This window comes from Anomaloglossus baeobatrachus, chromosome 1 (assembly GCF_048569485.1).
Source record: "Anomaloglossus baeobatrachus isolate aAnoBae1 chromosome 1, aAnoBae1.hap1, whole genome shotgun sequence".
Classification (NCBI taxonomy): domain Eukaryota; kingdom Metazoa; phylum Chordata; class Amphibia; order Anura; family Aromobatidae; genus Anomaloglossus; species Anomaloglossus baeobatrachus.
This window is the reverse complement of record NC_134353.1, coordinates 208,705,912-208,727,388: the sequence shown is the minus strand read 5'-3', so window position 1 is coordinate 208,727,388 and position 21,477 is coordinate 208,705,912. Positions and strand designations below refer to the sequence as shown.

Below are 21,477 nucleotides of genomic sequence, written 5' to 3'. Positions count from 1 at the left end.
ACACAACGCAACACACATACAACACCGCTCTCACACACACCACCCAGACAACACCGAGAACGTTTACAGTGCCCTACACAAACACTGGCAACTACACACAACAACATCGATATATATAACAAAAAACATACATTAACTACACAATAAATTCTAGAATACCCGATGCGTTAGAATCGGGCCACCTTCTAGTATATATATATATATATATATATATATATATATATATATATATAATATGTGTAAAGGTATATATGTATACATATAATATATAAATTTACACACACAATTCTTTATCTTACGTGCACAATTTATTTCATGTTCACCATTCAGGCAATATGTACACAGGAAAAGATTTCCATTTGATGTATTCATAATAAAAAAATATATAAATTTTCCTGTTCATGTGATCGGAGTTTGAGGCATATAATGGAAACAGTTAAAATCTCATCTCATTAGAAACTAATATGCCCTTTTATCAATCATGTTAGGATCAAAGACATGACAGATGACCATAATCAGTCCTTCTGACACAAAGCCTGGCATCCATAGGAACAAAAATCACTCTGCATGATGAAAACGGTCTCAGAATGTGCAATCACATTATATATGAGTTCCGCAAATATTAAAATATGAAAATACTCTGTATTGCCCCAGAGGGGTTTTCCTTTTGTATTTATAGCTGTATTCTTAACAGTGCATATACTAGTAAGGCCTTGAATACAGCACAACTGACCATGAGAGGACACAGAATGAATGCAGACAGCAATGAAGCATATAAGGAATTGTGAAATATGGAGGCAAAAAAGACTTTTAAAAGTTGAATTCTTATTCACTTGGGTATTTTTGCCATTGTTTTCCTATTGGTTTAACAGCTTATACAAGGTGAACTCTGCTTACTCCAACAGTTTCCTCATTTGATAAAATCATCTATTATTTTAATAAAACATTAGCTGGCAATGCATCTTAAGGGAAAAAAAAAATATGCCAATGAGCGCTCCTCCAGATGAAAGAAAGCGTTCTGTATTGGAGGAAGACATACTAGACACTAATATTCCACTTTCTAAGGAGCCTTGCAACAAGACCAAAAAAAAAAAAACTAAAGGTTTAGAGATTGACAAAGTGTAGCTACCACCAATAGGAGCAGTAAGAGACGGCACTCACATCTGGAGGAGAGCTCATTAACATTTTTTTAAGAGGTGTGCACCATGTTGTCTCCAAGAGAACATCACTCCTCTGCCCACGATTTCTCGAATTGCTGGGTAGTGGAGCATCCTTTTCGATTGACGGTTCAGGCCAGAAGCATAGACACGCTGCTGGCATAAACTGTATATGCTCAGATACAGTTATATAAGGACACTTAGTTGGCCTGTGCAGTATCAGAAACACGTTAAGATGGAGACTGGCAGGAAAATGGATCACATTGTTGGCCCCTGAGTAGTGATGGGTGAATAAGAACTGTAAGGTTCGGGGACTGTACCAGACACTAGTGTTCGTGCACGGATCCCGAACACTGACTTCTCTGGAAAGTCCATGTTACTGTTCGAGTTCGGCCAACCGGAAAAAAAAATAAAAGAAAAAGAAGCAAAATGGGGATTAAAAACAAGACAATTATCCTTACCAAGACTCCGCGTGGCTGTCATACTGCTTCTGGGTCCGCTCATAAAATCTCATGAATATTCACTGCTTTCTCCGCCCACCCTCCGACAGCATTTGAGATTGGTTGCAGTCAGACCGACGGTGTCTGATTGGTTGCCCTCACACTAGCTGTCTGGGTCCCAAAGTGGAGTTTAAAAATAAATACATTGGAAAAAATGGGTATAGGATCCCCCGTATTTTTATACCAATAAGCAGATAAAGCATACAGCAGTAGGCTGTGTATCAAAATAGGAGGGACTGCATGAGGATTTAAAACAAAACAAAAAATATTAAAATAATTGTTTTGTTTTTTTTAACTGTGTGCAAACGCACGCAGAAAAGGAGGGTATTGGGGTCTGTCTTGACGATTCATTTGGTAAATGAATGTCTAAAAACTCATTATTATTGTTGACATAAATATTGTATGTTGCAACTTTTGAGACATAATAAAAAAAAGTTTAAAAAAAAAAAAACAACTGTGTGCAAGTTCCCCTCCTTCCATAATTTTGATACCCAACCAAAAAGCAGACTCAATTTTGGGTTCAAGTCTGAGAGATTATTATTATTTAATAAATTTAAATTATATATATATATATATATATATATATATATATATATATATATATATATATATATATATATATATATACACACATACATGCATACATATACACACACACATATATATATATACATACATACATACACACATATTATATACATATACACACACACACATATATATATATACATATACACACACACGCACATATATATTATCGCTCTCGCTCTCTAATATATATATATTTGTTATTGTTTAAAGTTTGACCGGACCCAAACATCTGTGGGGCTCCCCCATATCCACTCCTGAGCCAGCCTCAGTGCAGTGCTTACAATTTCAGCATAGAGCTTGTAAACACTGAGGGTGTGTAGGCAATACTGCTATATAGGAGTGTCCCTCTATCAACGAGCAGTACATACAAAAGTTACAAAGGAGTAATAACTCGAGAGTGGAAATACATAACCCTTTAATCTCAAGGCATCTGTCTGTAAACACGAGGTGCACATACAGGGGTACTCCTGTTCATCTCCAGCAATGTCAAAGGCTTATATGAAAGGGTTTTTTAAATTTCGATGTGAATTATTTTAGTGCCACAGAAATAAGTAAATAAAAAGCACTTAGGCATTTTAGTAATTCCCATTTTCTTCAGGAAGCTTGAGACAAGAAACCAGACCAGACCTTGAACTTTATCTGTATAAACTTCTGGCACCCACTAATCGCCAGGATGGATGTGAAGATGATAGCAGGGACATCACTAGCATGGGAACTAATATGCACACCTTGCACGCAGCAGCCCCTCTCCTGGCAGGATTTCAGGGCAGCTAAACTTGTCTAGCTGTTACTGTATACTTTCCAGCTATAGCTAGATAGATGATAATCCTTAAGATATGAGGAGAGTTTTGATTTGTGACAAAGCATTCCTGAGATAAACGCAGGATCAGAGGGATGCTTTGAAATTCCCAGGGACACCCCACTGGTGAAAGGATATATGAGAAGATCTTTCAGACAAGGTGTCTTTACATTCAGAATGTAAAGTGGCTAAGGCCGAGCTGCCAATACACCGCATTAAATAAGAAACAGAGCATGTTGCGCACTGCCAGGTCTAAAGAAGTGCTGCAGGGGATAAATTGGTGACAAGAAACAGTAGCATTTCAACATTCACTTTTTCTGCTACTGCTTAATTCCTTAAAAAAAATAAAACATACACCACTCCATTTTCGGTATGTAATAAAAATAAATTTCAGTTAAAAAAAAAATAAAAAAAAAAAAAAAGTGTATAGATGTGTATAATGTTACCTATCTATAGATACAGAGCCTTGCGAAAGTATTCAGCCCCCTTGAATTTTTCAACCTTTTCCCACATTTCAGGCTTCAAACAAAGATTAAAATTTTAATGTTATGGTGAAGAATCAACAACAAGTGGGACACAATTGTGAAGGTGAACGATATGAATTGCTTATTTTAAAATTTTTGTAAAAAATAAATAACTGAAAATTGGGGTGTGCAATATTATTCATCCCCTTTACTTTCAGTGCAGCAAACTCACTCCAGAAGTTCATTGAGGATGTCTGAATGATCCAATGTTGTCCTAAATGACTGATGATGATAAATATAATCCGCCTGTGTGTAATCAAGTCTCCGTATAAATGCACCTGCTCTGTGATAGTCTCATTGTTGTTTAAAGCACAGAGAGCATCATAAAGACCAAGGACACAACAGGCAGGTCCGTGATACTGTTGTGAAGTTTAAAGCCGAATTTGGTTGCAAAGAAGGGAATTTTGTTTACTTACCGTAAATTCCTTTTCTTCTAGCTCCAATTGGGAGACCCAGACAATTGGGTGTATAGCTATTGCCTCTGGAGGCCACACAAAGTATTACACTTAAAAGTGTAAGGCCCCTCCCCTTCTGGCTATACACCCCCAGTGGGATCACTGGCTCACCAGTTTTAGTGCCAAAGCAAGAAGGAGGAAAGCCAATAACTGGTTTAAAGACCAATTCAATCCGAGGAAACATCGGAGAACTGAACCATACCACATGAACAACGTGTGTACCCGAAAAAACAGAAAAACCCCGAGAAAACAGGGCGGGTGCTGGGTCTCCCAATTGGAGCTAGAAGAAAAGGAATTTACGGTAAGTAAACAAAATTCCCTTCTTCTTTGTCGCTCCATTGGGAGACCCAGACAATTGGGATGTCCAAAAGCAATCCCTGGGTGGGTAAAAGAATACCTCATGATAGGGCCGTCAAACGGCCCTCTCCTACAGGTGGCCAACCGCCGCCTGAATGACTTATCTACCTAGGCTGGCGTCTGCCGAAGCGTAGGTATGCATCTGATAATGCTTGGTAAAAGTAAGTAGACTCGACCAGGTGGGTGCCTGACACACCTGCTGAGCCGTAGCCTGGTGCCGTAATGCCCAGGATGCACCAACGGCTCTGGTAGAATGGGCCTTCGGCCTTGAGAGAACCAGAAGCCCAGTAGAACTGTAGGTTTCAAGAATTGGTTCTTCGAGCCCCCGAGCAAGGGTGGATCTGGAAGCTTGCGACTGTTTACGCCGACCAGCGACAAGGACAAAGAGTGCATCCGGGTGGCGCAGGAGCGCCATGCGGGAAGTAGAACCTGAGTGCTCTCACCAGAACCAACAGATGCAAATCTTTCTGAAATTGATGGACTGGACGAGGACACAAAGAAGGTGAGGTGATATCCTGATTGATATGAAAATGGGATACCACCTTAGGGAGAAATTCCGGAACCGGACGCAGAACTACCCTGTCCTGGTGAAGGACCAGGAAGGGAGTTTGTATGAGAGCGTTGCTAGCTCGGAAACTCTCCTAAGAGACGAGACCGTTACTAGAAGGCCACTTCCCGTGAAAAACGGGAAGGGAGACATCTTTCAAAGGCTCGAAAGGCGGCATCTGGAGAGCAATTAGAACCTTGTTCAGATCTCAGGGCTCTAACGGCCGCTTGTACGGAGTGCTGAGAAGACAAACTCCCCGTAGGAACGTGCGTACCTGAGGAAGTCGTCGTTTCTGAAAAAATACAGATAGCGCTGAGACTTGTCCCTAAAGGGAACTGAGCGACAACCCATTTTCCTACCTAGATTGCAGGAAGGAAGGAAACATAGACGATGCAACCGGCCAGGGAGAAACACCCTGCGCCGAGCACCGAGATAAGAACATCTTCCACGTCCTGTGGTCAATCTTGGCGGACGTTGGTATGCTAGCCTGTCTCATGGTGGCAACCACGTCCTGAGGTAATCCTGACGACACTAGGTTCCAGGACTCAATGCCACACCATCCGGTTGAGGGCCGTAGAATCCAAATGGAAGAATGGCCCTTGAGACAGCCAGTCTGATTGGTCTGGTAGTGCCCCCGGTTAGCCTACCGTGAGGCACCACAGAACCGAGTACCACAACATCCTCGGTCAATTTGTAGCGACGAGGATGGCGCGGCCGCAGTCGGTCTTGATCTAGCGCAGTACTCTGGGCAACCATGCCAGAGGTGGCACCTAAGGTAGCTGGAACTGCGACCAATGCTGAACTAAGGCGTTTGCCGCCAGAGCTCGATGATTGTGAAACCGTGCCATGAAGCTGGCACATTGTTGTTGTGCCGTGACGCCATTAGATCGACGTCCGGCCTCTGTCAGCGGCGCCAGATCTCCTGAAACCCGTCCGGGTGAGGAGACCATACTCTTTCGGCCACACCTCAGCGACTTAGGAAGTCAGCTTCCTAGTTTCCACACTTGGGATGTGAATTGTGGATATGGTGGATGCCGTGTCTTCCACCCACATCAGAACCTGCCGGACTTCCTGGAAGGCTTGCCGGTTGCGCGTTCTTCCTTGGTGGTTGATGTATGCCACCGCTGTGGAGCTGTCCGACTGAAGTCGGATATGCTTGCTTTCCAGCCGCTGTTGGAAGGATTGTAGGGCAAGATACACTGCTCTGTGTTCAAGAACATTGATCTGAAGAGTGGACTCTTGCTGAGTCCACGTACCCTGAGCGCTGTAGTGGAGAAAAACTGCTCCCCACCCTGATAGACTCGCGTCTGTCGTAACTATCGCCCAGGACGGGGATAGGAAGGACCTTCTTTTTGACCAAGAGGTGAGAAGAAGCCACCACCGTAGAGATTCCTTGGCCGCCTGAGAAGAACGACGACTCTGTTGAGGGACGTCGACTCCTCGTCCCATTGGCGGAGAATGTCCCATTGTAGTGGACGCAGTAAAACTGCGCGAAAGGAACTGCCTCCATTGCTACCATCTTACGTAGGAAGTGCATGAGGCGTGTCAATGTGTGCGACTGGTTCTTAAAGAAGAGCTTGCAGCCCGTAGTGAATGCTGTTTGTCTAGCGACAGCTTCACTATCGCTGAGAGAGTAAGAAACTCTATGCCTAGATATGTTATCGATAGGGTCGGGGTCGGATCTGACTTTAAAAAGTTGATGATCCACCCAAAACTCTAGAGAGTCTCCAGCGCAACGTTCGGGCAGTGTTGGCATGTTTCCTAAGAGAGTACCTTGACAAGTAGATCGTCTAAATACGGGACCACAGAGTGACCCTGAGAGTGCAGGACTGTGACTACTGCTGCCCTAACCTTGGCGAAGACCAGTTGGACTGTCGCTAGCCGGAAGGTAGAGGTACGAACAGAGGGTGTTCGTCTCCTATAACGAAGCGTAGAAACGCTAGTGCTCTGGATCAATCGGCACGTGTGGATAAGCATCCTTGATGCCTAATGATGCTAGGAAATACCCTTGGGACCTTGAGGCGATGACATGGCGGAGGGATTCCATCCGGAACCGCCTGGTGTCCACGAGCTTGCTGAGCATTTTTTGATCCAGAACGGGACGGAACGGCCCGTTGTTATAGGTACCGCAAAGAATTTGGGGTAAAAACCGTGACCTTGTTCCTGAAGAGGAACGGGGGTCATCACTCTTTCTGCCTATAGAGTGCACCCTGTTTGCAGAAGAGCAGCGGCCCGGCCGGGAGGTGGAGAAATTCTGAAGAATCGAGTTGGAGGACGAGAAGTGAGCTCTATCCTGTACCCGTGAGACAGAATGTCTCACACTCAATGGTCATTGACCTATGGCAGCTAAATATCGCCAAGGCGGGAGAGCCTGCTACCGACCGAGGCCGCAAGTCATGAGGAAGCCGCCTTGGAAGCGGGTTTTCCGACTGTCGCTTTTTTGGGCGAGACTGAGCCCGCTAAGAATCTTAGCTCCTCTGATCCTTTTGAGTCCAACTTGGACGAGGAAAAATGGGACCTGCCCGAGCCTCGAAAAAGGCCGAAAACCCCGACTGCCTCTTGCTCTGTTGGGGTTTGTTGTGTCCGGGCTGAGGAAAGGATGAATCCTTACCCCTGGACTGTTTGCTGGTTACATCCAACGCTCACCAAACAGTCGGTCAGCAGAAAAAGGCAACTGGTTAGGCAACCTTTTTTGGAAGCAGAATCTGCCTTCCATTCACTTAACGAGCAGACCAGGCTCTGCTTAAAAACACGGAGTAGCGGAGGCTACCGCCGCACGGTTCGCAGAGTCCAGGACAACCTGAATCGCGTAAGAAACAAATGCAGACATTTGAGAGGTTAAGGATGCCACCTGCGGCACAGATGTACGTGTAACCGTGTCAATCTGTGTAAGACAAGCTGAAATAGCTTGGAGACCAGAGATCCATCTGTCTGTCAGTGGCATCTTTGAGTTTGCAGTTCCATCTCCCACTGCAACTATGGATCTAGCTACAAGTCTGGAGATTGGAGGATGCCGCTCGGGACATTGGGTCCAGTCCTTGACCAAGTCAGGGGACAGGGATAGCGTGTATCCTAAGCCGTTTGGAGAAGCGCATATCTGGATAAGCGTGGTGTTCCTGGACTGCCTCTCTGAAGGCAGAGTGGTCCAGAAAAATACGTGAAGCTGACTCCTCCACTGGAGGAGTTGTGAGAAATAACCCACATTCTATAGATGGACGCTATAAGATTATTTACTATGGCGTCACAATCAGGTGTATCCAGATTGAGAGCGGTCTCAGGATCAGAATCCTGAGCCGCTACTACCGCCTCATTACACAGCGAGTCCTTCTGTTAGGACCCTGATGAAACCGAGGCCGCTCATAGCGAGCCCACTTAGGCTGTCTGGGACTGACGTCCGTGCAGAGCCGTGACTCTGGGATGCGTGTGACATTCCCGGAGCTGTTAGTTATTCACACTGAGGGGGGCCATGGATCTGATTCAACAGTGCCCATATTGTGAGAGACATGTCCGGACTGCTAGGCTTCTAGTATCATAGCCATAGTCTCAGAAAAACTGTCAGTAAATACTGCAGACACCGTCCTCATCCCCTGGCCATTAGTGCATACAATGGGAGTCTATGTACCTGCCGGCCGTATAGCCGTACATGCTGTACCAGCTGTATAGAAAAACATGTGGTTCTGCACCTTTGTTTTACACAGAGAATATGCTGATAACTCCTCCGCATAATCCAGGAGGGTATATACAACGTGCGACCAAACAGTGCAATGTATATAGTACAAGCATATCTATAAGTGCACTTCTGCACTAGTGGGGTTAGCACCACAGGTGCTGCTTAACGCCTGTTACAGCGATTGTGTGACTATCAGAATGCCAGGGTCTTCCACACTTGTCTCTGTTCGTACAGAAACTGACACTAATGGCTGCCGGTGTCCTTGTAGAGAAGGAAGCCGTGGGCGTGCCTGAGAAAGTGCGGGAATCCGGATTCATAGTGCACACAGTGAGAGGGGTGGAGTATGTAAAACATACTCCAGCTCTCAGCTCTGCTCTATGCAGCGTCACGCCCCTACCCTGACTGTCAGGGCTGTGGGCGGTAACGAAGGGAGACTAGGCCCAGAAGCCGGGGACTCGAGTTAACAGCGCGGCCGCCGTAAAAGCGCGGGCCGCGCTGAAGTCCCCGGCGCACCACAAGCCAGCGTCCCGCCCCTCTCCTGACTGGCAGGTCTGGGGGCGGGAACGAACTAAAGCAGGCCGCAAAAGCCGGGGACTCGAGTTATCAGCGCGGCCGCCGTAAAAGCGCGGGCCGCGCTGAAGTCCCCGGCGCACTACAAGTGCCAGCCGCGCCGCTGTTCCAGCGGCCGGCGCGCCCTCCTAGACGTGGGCAGCGTCCCGCCCCTCTCCTGACTGGCAGGTCTGGGGGCGGGAACGAACGGAAGCAGGCCGCAAAAGCCGGGGACTGTAGTTATCAGCGCGGCCGCCGTAAAAGCGCAGGCCGCGCTGAAGTCCCCGGCGCACTACAAGTGCCAGCCGTGCCGCAGTCCCAGCGGCCGGCGCGGCCGAGTCCCATAAGTGTGCCTGCTTCAGCTAAGCTGAATGAGGCTATGGCACAGGCGCCGCAGCGCTGATGTCCCCCGGCGCACTACAACACCCAGCATGCTGCGGTGTGAGCGCCAAATGCACGGGGACACAGAGTACCTTGAGGAAGCAGGGCCATGTCCCTGATGTACTCCGCTCCATCCAGCATCTTCTCCAGGGGCTGTAGATGGAGCACGGTCTCAGTGCCTGGAGACCGGTAAATCCCACTTCACCCAGAGCCCTGTAAAAAGGGATGGGGAAGGAATCAGCATGTGGGCTCCTGCCGCCGTACCCGCAATGGGTACCTCAACCTTACAAACACCTCCGACATACAGTGGGGTGAGAAGGGAGCATGCTGGGGACACTATATGTGTCCTCTTTTCTTCCATCCGACATAGTCAGCAGCTGCTGCTGACTAAAAAGTGGAGCTATGCGTGGATGTGTTGCCTCCTTCGCACAAAGCACAAAACTGGTGAGCCAGTGATCCCACTGGGGGTGTATAGCCAGAAGGGGAGGGGCCTTACACTTTTAAGTGTAATACTTTGTGTGGCCTCCAGAGGCAATAGCTATACACCCAATTGTCTGGGTCTCCCAATGGAGCGACAAAGAAAAGATATCCAAAACTTTAAACATCCCAAGAAGTACTGTGCAAGCGATCATATTGAAATGGAAGGAGTATCATACCACTGCAAATCTACCCGATAGACCCGGCCGTGCATCCAAACATTCATTTTAAACAAGGAGAAGACTGATCATAGATGCAGCCAAGAGGTCCATGATCACTCTGGATGAACTGCAGAGATCTACAGCTGAGGTGGGAGAGTCTGTCCAAAGGACAACAATCAGTCGTACACTGCACAAATCTGGCCTTTATGGGAAAAGTGGCAAGAAGAAAGCCATTTCTGAAAGATAGCCATAAAAAGTGTTATTTAAAGTTTGCCACAAGCCACCTGGGAGACACACCAAACATGTGGAAGAAGGTGCTCTGGTCAGATGAAACCAAAATCAAACTTTTTGGGCACAATGCCAAACGATATGTTTGGCATAAAAGCAACACAGCTCATCACCCTGAACACACTATTCCCACTGTCAAACATGGTGGTGGCAGCATCATCGTTTGGGGCTGCTTTACTTCAGCAGGGACAGGGAAGATGGTTAAAATTGATGGAGCCAAATACAGGACCATTCTTGAAGAAAACCTGGAGTCTGCAAAAGACCTGAGACTGGGACGGAGATTTGTCTTTCAACAAGACAATGATTCAAAATATAAAGCAAAATCTACAATGGAATGGTTCACAAATAAACGTATCCAGGTGTTAGAATGGCCAAGTCAAAGGTCAAAGTCCAGGCCTGAACCAATCGAGAATCTGTGGAAAGAGCTGAAAACTGCTGTTCACAAACGCTCTCCATCCAACCTCACTCAGCTTGAGGTGTTTGCAAAAGAAAAATGGGCAAGAATTTCAGTCTCTCGATGTGCAAAACTGATCGAGACATACCCCAAGCGACTTGTGCTGTAATGGCAGCAAAAGGTGGCGCTACAAAGTATTAAAGTATTAGTATTAAAGGGGCCGAATAATATTGCACGCCCCAATTTTCAGTTTTTTATAAAAATTTAAAATAAGCAATAAATATCGCTCAACTTCACAATTGTGTCCCACTTGTTGATTCTTCATCATAATAGTAACATTTTTATCTGTATGCTTGAAGCCTGAAATGTGGGTAAAGGTTGAAAAATTCAAAATAAATAAATATTTTATATATATATATATATATATATATATATATATATATATATATATATATATATATATATATATATATATATATATATATATATATATATATATATATATATATATATATATATATATATAAAATGATATAATTAAAAAAGATTATGAACTTGCTTTCTTTGCATTATTTGAGGTCTGAAAGCAATGCATATTTTTGTTACTTTGATCATCTCACATTTTCAGTAAATACAACATTTATTGCATGGCAATTTGGAGACATGTCAGTATTTTATAGAATAAAAGAATAATTTACAATTTACTCAAAAATATACCTATAAAAGGAGAAAAATCAGAAAAACTGAAAATTTTGCAGTGGTCTCTCAATTTTTGCCAGAGTTGTATGTGTGTACATTTTAATATATATATTTTTATATATTACATTTATACAGACATACACACACACACACACTATTGTCTTGAAATCACCCTCTATGTCCAAAATAGCTGGCATCTGTGTGTAGTAGATTCGGCTGGAGCTCAGCTCGGACATCGGAATTTAAACTGAACTCACTAGTTCTCGCAGACATTGGTTCCCAAGTGCCTCCGTTTAGCGCAGTTTCGAGGTACCAATGGATTACCATGGCAGCGGAGTGCCTGCTGAAGCTCCCCATGGCAGCCATCATGGTACTCCTGCGAAGCTCAGGCTGAGATTCAAATGAGACCAGTATTTTTTATATATACTGCAATACATTGGCATTGTTGCATATACAGTAGTACAGCGATAAAATTATCACAAGTTGAAGTCTTAAAAGGACAAAAGAAAAAAAAAAAAAAGATCACCCCACTTTTTTTTTTTTTTAATTAAAATGAGGAAATATAATTTTTTTTGGTACTGCAGAGTCCATAAAAGTCCTTTCTATCAAAATCTAAAATTAAATTAACCCATACAAAAGAGAAAACAAATAAACAGATTTAGGAGCTCTGGGTAAATGGTCTGCCTAAGGCTACATGCGCACGCTGCTTTTTTTTCCTGCTTTTTTGGCTGCAGTTTTGTCAGCAGAACTTTCTGACATTTGACTTCCCAGCAAAGTCTATGAGAAGTCAGATTTGTCATGCGCACATTGCAGTTTATTTGTCAGCGTTTTTTTTGTCAAAAGTTTGTGACAAAAAAAATGCAGCATGTTCATTCTTCCTGCGTTTTTGTCAACATTTGTCACCCATTGAAATCAATGAGGGGATCAAAAACGCAAAAAAAATGCATGCTAATCAAAAGTGGTGCATTTTACCTGCCTTTTACCTGCACTTTTGGTACCAAAAACGCAGGTGATTTGTCAGGAAGTGAGGTCAGGCAAGTGGTCCCTATGGGGAGATAAGGCATGCACACCAGTGACTATGTAAGGGGAATACATGGAATAGCAGAAACTGCTGTGTGAATACTGACTTGAAAAATCCAATAGCTATATGTAAGATTGAAAATGTGAAAAATGGAATCTGCATTACTGCCATGAACATATGAATCAAGAGAAATTTAGCTACTGAATTGATGCCATACTTTATGCAATACGCATAAATAGCCTGGGTCTCAGCTTCCCATTCACGGTAAGTTTTTTAACTGCATGAGAGGACACACACAAGCTAGGGACCCCAACGTAGAGAAATACTTTGGCGTAGTGTTGGGGCTCTATTGCATTGATCAATTCAGTAGCTAAATTTCTCTTGATTCATATGTTCATGGCAGTAATGCAGATTCCATTTTTCACATTTTCACTCTTACATATAGCTATTGGATTTTTCAAGTCAGTATTCACACAGCAGTTTCTGCTATTCCATGTATTCCCCTTACATAGTCACTGGTGTGCATGCCTTATCTCCCCATAGTGATGTTTTTTTAGGTTTTTTGCACCCAGTTCAGACTTAGAATGGTGTTCCAAAAGTTATTCGTTATTGTTAGGCAAGTGGTCCCGTCCCGTCCTCAATGTGTTCCCCGAAGTACCGCTGTCCCCAGGGTAGATGATGTGGAGGAAGGGACTATCAGCAGCGGCAGCGAGAGGGGGATGGACATTGGCAGCTGAAAACATTGATTTTTATCTCTCTCTGCTGCCGCCGCTGATAGTCCCGTCCTCCACGTGTTCCCCGAAGTACCACTGTCCCCAGCGTGCACGCACAGGGGAGATGATGTGGAGGACGGGACTATCAGCAGCGGCGGCAGCGAGAGGGAAAAATCAATGTTTTCAGCTGCCAACGTCCATCCCCCTCTCGCTGCCGCCGCCGCTGATGATAGTCCCGTCCTCCACGTGTTCCCCGAAGTACCGGTGTCCCCAGCGTGCACGCACAGGGGAGATGATGGACCCCTCTCACTGCCACCGCCGCCGCCGCTGAAAGTCCCGTCCTCCACGCTCCTGTCAGCTCCACGCTCCTGTCAGCTCCACGCTCCTGTCAGCTCCACGCTCCTGTCAGCTCCACGCTCCTGTCAGCTCCACGCTCCTGTCAGCTCCACGCAGTAGCGCGATCAGCTGAGCTGTCACTGAGGTTACTCGCGGCCACCGCTGGATTCAGCGGTGGCCGCGGGTAACCTCGGTGACAGCTCAGCTGATCGCGCGGCTGTCTTCATTAGCTGCATGGAGGTGACCGGAGCGGCAGTGTCTGCTGCTTCTCCGGTCACCTGCATGCAGCAGAGCTGGATGCGATGCTGGAGCATGCTGGATTACGACGGACATGGAGGGCTTTGTCGGGGTTAATAAATTGGTAATGAGGGAATGTGTTTGTGTTTTTTATTTCTAATTAAAGGATTTTTCGTGTGTGTGTGTTTATTTACTGTAATTTACAGATTAATCATGGAGGGTGTCTCATAGACGCCTGACATGATTAATCTAGGACTTATTGGCAGCTATGGGCTGCCAATAACTCCTTATTACCCCGATTTGCCAAAGCTCCAGGGCAAATCGGGAAGACCCGGGTACAGCCCCAGAACTGTCGCATATAATGTATGCGGCAATTCTGGGCGGCTGCTGACTGATATTGTTAGGCTGGGGGGCTCCCCATAACATGGAGCTCCCCATCCTGAGAATACCAGCCTTCAGCCGTATGGCTTTATCTGGCTGGCATTAAAATTGGGGGGAACCGCACGCCAGTTTTTTTGAATTATTTATTTATTTCTAATTTTTTTTTTTTCAATTCAACAAGCTTTATGGGCTTGTTTGAACTGAAAAATACATGAAACAATTGTTGACAAAACTGCAGCCAAAAACGCACCAAAAAAGCAGCAAAAACGCACCAAAAAAGCACCTACATTTTTTGTGACATTTCCAGGCTCTCTCTGACAAGGTGCAGTTTTGGCTGCAGTTTGTGAATACGAAAAAGAAGCAGCGTGCGCATGTAACCTAAAGCTGGGTTCACACATAGCGACAGCGACAACAACGTCGCTGTTACGTCACCATTTTCTGTGACTCAACAGCGACCTTGTAAGTCGCTGTTATGATCGCTGCTTAGCTGTCAAACACAGCAGAAGCAGCAGCGATCATAACGACACGCGTCGCTGTTCTACATGTGCAGAGAGCAGCGCACACTGCTTAGCGCTGGCTCCCTGCACTCCTAGCTACAGTACACATCAGGTTAATTACCCGATGTGTACTGCAGCTACATGTGCAGAGAGCAGGGAGCCGGCACTGGCAGCTAGACCGGCGGACGCTGGTAACTAAGGTAAATATCGGGTAACCAGGGAAAGGTCTTCCCTTGGTTACCCGATGTTTACCCTGGTTACAGCTTACCGAAGCTGCCAGACGCCGGCTCCTGCTCCCTCTGCTTGCTTTATTTCGTCGCTCTCTCGCTGTCACACACAGCGATGTGTGCGTCACAGCGGGAGAGCGACGACCAAAAAATGAAGCTGGACATTCAGCAACGACCGGCGACCTCACAGCAGGGGCCAGCTCGTTGCTGGATGTCACACACAGCGACGGGACGTCACTGCTACGTCACAGAAAATGGTTATTCATCAGATGTAGCTTAAGCGCACTTATGTTGCTGTATCACGAGCTGTATCAAGAAGCCAAATAGCAGGCTCCTATAATAGAAACAACCACAGTTTATTCTGAAATGTTGCAGAGAAAACAGTTTGAAAAAACGACCGAAACATAGGCCATCAATTTCAAAGTCCTATAATATGCTGCAAACTGATTCCCCAGGATAAAATTACCTGTCAAAGGATCTAAACTGGACGGCATGCTCAGCAGCGGGATCTCCCAGAGCTCCAAGAAATGTAGGTGGTATTAGTGCAGGATCTATTTGGGATTCCTCTGCCGGTGTGCTGACAAGGCTACGCAGAATATCTTTTACATTCACATTTTTTGTTGTGGGTTGTTCGTTGACACCATCAGTTTCACTTTCCTGAGATTTTTTGACTTCTGATGATAGTGTGTGTAGCACTTCACTTATGGCATCCGGACCTGAACTTACAGGGTCCGACCTGGGGGAATTAGTCTCTAAATTACTATTGTTTGGTGACAAAACGGTTTCGTCCCCTAGACCAGAGTCTCTTCTCCTTGCGGACATTGTGCTGCCCAAGTCATTCGGGCTACCTTGCTCTCCAGTTGGTGTGCCATCTAGGAAATTAAAGCAAAAAAGAAAAAGCATACCATTATACAAAAGAGGTCTACTGTAAATGACTTAAAACCATGAGAAATGTTTCTTGTGCTAGGTTTTGTTGGTAATGTAAACTACCTTGTAAGACTGTCGTTCCAGCATCTACACTGTCGTTATCCACTTGTCTGGATGGGCTGCGGACCTGAGGCTGCTTCCTCTCATTCTGTGGCTCCAAAATGTCTCGATATTTAGATACCATGAGCACAGAGATGAAGTAGACTACAGCCAGAGCCAAAAACTGAGCCTGTTTGCTGTCCTCCTATTTATAGGAAACAAAAGCAATGCAGGACCAATTAATTTTATTGATTGCAATTCTTATAACAAGATGGTCAAAACTTGAAATTCCAGATATTTAATTATGGGGCAGGGACAATTCATTGATAACTTTGTGTACTCCATTTACAGTGGCCAAACAGACTTCTGTTGGCCAAATCCTTTTATTTCTGAAGGGCTGGTTAACTATATGATGTGCATGAAAGGCTCATATGATGTTTTCTTAGCACAGATCACATATGTTCAATGGAGGCACCTTATCTCTCCTGAAAACAATTTTTCCGTCAATCTTGCCATATGAGGGCTTGATTTTTGCGGGACGAGTTGTAGTTTTAAATAAAACCATAAAATTTACCATATAGTGTACTGGAAAACAGCAAATAAATTTCAAGTGCGAAAAAACTAAAAAAAAAAAAAAAAAAAAAAAAAAAAAAAAAAGGGTGTGATTGCACAATAGCTTTTGGGATATTTTATTCAACATGTTCACTATACGGTAAAACTGATGTGTGGGTATGATGTCAGAGGTCGGTGCGAGTTTGGAGACATCAAACACGAATAGGTTTACTTGTATCTAAGGGGTTAAAAAAAATTCACAAGCGTGTCTAATATAAGTGGTGCACGGTTTGCGCCATTTTCCGAAACCCGTAGCGTTTTTATTTTTCGGTATCTATTGCTCAGTGACTGCTTATTTTTTACGTTTCGAGCTGACGACGTTTTTAACTGTACCATTTTTGCGCAGAATTTACGTTTTGATCGCATGTTATTGCATTTTGAGCAAAATTTGCGGCGATCAAAAAACGTAATTTTGGCGTTTGGAATTTTTTTGCCGCTACGCCGTTTACCGATCAAATTGATTGATTTTATATTTTGATAGATCGGGCATTTCTGAAGGCGGCCATACCAAATTGTGCATATTTTTTAACTTTTTTAACCCTTTAGTTTTCAATGGGGCGAATGGGGGGTGATTTGAACTTTTAGGTTTTTTTACTTTTTATTATTTTACTAGGTCCTTTAGGGGGCTCTATGGATCATCTATCTGATCACTCTTCCATATCTCCAGATCACAGCTACCGAGCGGATCTGCAGATATGGTGCTTTACTTTCAATGCCATCACTATTACGGCATTGAGAGAAAATGACTCATGTTAGCTACAGGCGTCATCACATGAACCTGTGCTATCATGGCCATCACCGGAAGTCACGTGATCACGCCACATGACGTCCGATGGGGGCGGGGTAAGTCATCATAATGGCTGCCCGCATATACATCTCGCTGCCAGGTTTTGGCGGCGAGATGTAAGGGGTTAATAGTTGCGGGTGGAATGTGATTCCACTGGCGACTAGCAGGCATACGTCAGCTGTTGAAATCAGCTGATGTGTGTGCGGATCACTGCGGCTTGCCCACGGTAGGGGGCGGGGATTAACCTCACACGATCCATGACGTATTCAGTATATCATGTGTCGCTAAGGGGTTAAAGAACTCTTCATTTAATTTATGTAAATTCAGCTGTGAAGTTGCTTTACCATCACCGTACAAAACCATTCACCCATTCTTTAGTGTATTCCCTGTCGGCTGTGAAACCAAAGCAGCGAATCAATACTGCATGTTCCAAATGGCGAGTTGCCCATATTCCCAGCCATCGCACCTCTCTGTGTGGAAGAATCAACGCTACAAACTAAGTTAATGCAATAGTAAAACATTGATCTGCTCACCACATCTCTGAAGACCACAGCTCTTAAGCGATTTATATCCATGTCTTGCAGAAGTCTATCAATGTCTCGAATAGGAGAAATTATTCCTGCTGTAACGTCCAATGGACTCTGAACACAAGAAGGTAAAATAACTTAAGCGGAAAAGTTGTCAAGTGAAGTTCTAGCGATTGTAATCAGCTTAAAAGGAAAACTAGAGAAGCAACATATTAAGAAATTCTCCCGATTCCATTATACTGTTGTGAATTACAATACGATCAAACAGTTAAAGAAAAAAGGAGTCCTACATAATTTATTGGAGGCGTCCACATTATGACGTCGTATTTTCATGTAGAGCACAGTTTTGGAAAGGGGCAAATATTTTACGTGGTAGTCCCTTTAGCTGGGAGCCATACTGGTAAAGTTTTGCATTACTAATGGGGTGGATTTAACCTAAAAGCACCAGATTTTTGGTGTACATACTTTGCACCTCATTGATTTCTTATCTACAATGTTCAGGAGTGCACCGCTCCCCTGCCTTCCAGATTTCTGTTCACAGGGGTGATGCCCTCCAGAAAATTGACAGTTTGGATCAGTGCCATAGTCTTAACTCTGCTCTCTGCTATGTTGATAGCAAAGGCAGCTTTATAAGAGTGCACTGTCCCTGAAGCTGGGATTCAGCAAATCGGACAACTTAAGAGTAGCCCTTACAAGCTCTAGGCCAGAAAATCTGCAAGTACCTAGAAAACTGGCCACCTCTGCCGCAGTGGCTGGTAACCAAGGCAACAAGCAGTAAACTATAGTATTAAAATTCCTCTAATCTTGAGAACGGAGACTATTTTTAGTTGAGGTAAATTTCAAAGCAGGTTGCTATTTCTCACCATTTAACAAGAGGAGACCAGCACTAACTGTTTTGGACTCTTTTTTTACCTGGTTTGACAAAAAGTAGTGAACCAGCTGAAAGGGAGTGTATATTTCTGGAAAAGGGCATGGTGTGAAATGCAACAAAACGTTTGGGGAAAATTATTGGGCAGAGTAAGCTACCAATAGAGATGCACCAAAATTTATCAAACAAGTATATGAGCCACTTTAATAAATTTGGCCCCATCCATTCACATGGGATAGGTGATAAATGAATGACTGATGGGCCCCCCATGGATTACTCGAATGGGGTTACATAGTTAATACAGTTGATAAAAGACGATTGAGTTCAATGAGGGATGTGAAAGGACAAAGGGAAGTGGAACCTGCACAACCTCAATGCATGATCAAATCCTCCCCAAAAAAACTAAAATCTTTACCTCCTCATCTTAAGTATCGCTGCACTGAACCAAACATTAAGAAAAGAACTTTACTAGTTTACATAAGCATTAGTCATTGAGGTAAGCTATTCCGTAAAGAAGGTCTGTCTTTTGAGAATTAACCTTTCCTTCTCAAGGTGGTGGGAGTGCCCCTTGTCTTGATGGGGTTTTACATTCACCATTATTTAACTATACTACTTCAATAGCGCATTTATGTACTTTTACAGGTTAATCACGTCCCTTGTTAGACATGTCCTTTCAGAACATCCATTTTCTTTTCACGGATAGCACTATGGTGGGGTAGGGGGGAGAAGACAGCACTCAGTCCGTTTTTCTCGTACATAAAAAAAAAAAAAAAAATCACCACGTCTTAATGATTCCTCAGTGTTTTTTTCTGCCACATACTTTATATACAGTCCCTCACAAGCACTCTGAACATTTTTCCTATAATGGAAGTTAAGTTAAATGGTCTATAATTACAAAGCAAATACTTACAGCAATTTTTGAAAATGGGCACCATATTAGCTTTGCGCCAGTCACAAGAAATTGAAACTAAGCCAATTTTCGTAAAAACTCTGGGATGCAGCCCACATGAGCCGGGGCCTTGTTCACATTGATTTCATGTAACTTAATTGGTTAAACAAAGATATGAGCCAAGGTGAGTATATACTACGAGCAATGGGATAGACTTGTTACCATTTATTGGTAAATGTAAACACACTAGCTATATGTGGGAAAACAGGTAGTCCATCGGCTGATTGGATCACTTATGTGGACCTTAAAATCATTATCTATACCCCTGGTTAAAAGGGAAGATGTGCTGCCAGCTGTTCCGGGGATGAAAATTGTAATGACCGTTTGCATCGTCCCTTCTAAAAGAGCCTTAAGTAAATGCTAACTAAATTATTTCAGCACTAGATATTCGCAGAAGTCTGCACATGTCCAATCTTTGACTTAAGCTGGTTTAGGAGACTTGAAAATTTTTCTTTAATTTGTTCCCACAAAAAAAAAAATAAATGTGTGAATATTTTTTCAGCAGGCCAGTACCCTTACCCAAGGGGGCAATCACTGAAGAAAGGGGACAATCCCTTCAATTGGCTCTTATCATCATCATAATGTAAATTATACAGAACCCAAACATATTAATGGAAGCTAGCTGCCAATTAGTCCCAATGCTTCCACGGTTGCACACAGAATAATATTCTTACAGAAGGTTTTAGGACTACAAGACTCCGATCAATGAATTCCCCAAGTAGTCCTGCAATTTGGTAAATTAATGGGAAACACACAGTACCATAGCATGCTTTGCACGCGGATTACCTTTGCAGCAGCCTTTGCTGTTCCCACCAGGCCATGAATTGCCTTCTGGTTTTTCACATTTTCTCCTGTGGATTTTAATTGCAAGTGTTGCTGACACTCTAGACAATTCCTGACAGCAACAGCACACACTAAAAACAGAAAAAAAAAAAAGACAATTACTATCACAGTATACAATATTTCTCAAAATGAAGTTTTCATACTAAATCCAAGCATTAAATCTAAAATAAAATGTAACCCTCTGATTTTCCGAGAAGTCTCTGTTCACAAAATATGGCGTATGGCAAGAGGGTCTTAAAAGGACAAAAATCCAGCTTCACGGTGTGTGGATGAAATAATAATAATTACAATCTTTATTTCTATAGCGCCAACATATTCCGCAGTGCCTTACAATTCAGGATGATCATATACAAACAAATAACAGTTGTAGAAAATACAATATTTAGAGGGAAAGAAAAGACAACCCTGCTTGTGAGAGCTTACAATCTACAATGAGATATGGGGTGGGGGGGGGGGGTCAAAGTATAGATATAGAAATATATTGAAAGTCCATCCAAAGGTAAAATACAGACATCTATGTCAATACAAAATTGCAATTAAGAATGTTTATCATTCGATATGCATAGTTCATTTCTAATTTTTCTGTTGACATTGATGTCTGTATTTTACCTTTGGATGGACTGTCAATAAATTTCTATTTAATCCACACACCGTGAAGCTGGATTTTTGTCCTTCTAAGACTTTCTCCACATCTACCATTGGTTCCTTTGCTCCGGAGAGCTAGTGTGAGGGCGAGCTGGACTTTTTCTTAATGGCAAGAGCGTGTTCAGGTATTGGTCATCCTATTTATCTATGGTCACCAGCGTTATTGCTTATGAGCCATATGTATGGCATAATAACACTACAGTCCACGAAGTCTGACAACCTGCAGTCAGTAATAGAAGGAGCTTACTGCTACCCATTAAAAAAAAATATATAAAATCTCCCACTAGTGGTGAAAAGTACAAAAAGTGCATCATTTTCA

At 43.7% G+C, this 21,477-nt stretch overlaps 1 protein-coding gene across 2 annotated transcripts in view; it reads right to left on the bottom strand.

Moving 5' to 3' along the window:
* LRBA (LPS responsive beige-like anchor protein) overlaps positions 1–21,477 on the bottom strand; it is an 805,540-nt gene that overhangs the window by 673,030 nt on the left and 111,033 nt on the right. For both annotated transcript variants that reach the window (XM_075347936.1, XM_075347944.1), the window contains exons 24-27: positions 20,457–20,584; positions 17,860–17,967; positions 15,952–16,132; positions 15,428–15,833 (exon numbers count right to left, since the gene is read on the bottom strand). In XM_075347936.1, coding sequence (XP_075204051.1) covers positions 15,428–15,833; positions 15,952–16,132; positions 17,860–17,967; positions 20,457–20,584 — 823 coding nt within the window. The remainder of the gene's footprint in view (positions 1–15,427; positions 15,834–15,951; positions 16,133–17,859; positions 17,968–20,456; positions 20,585–21,477) is intronic.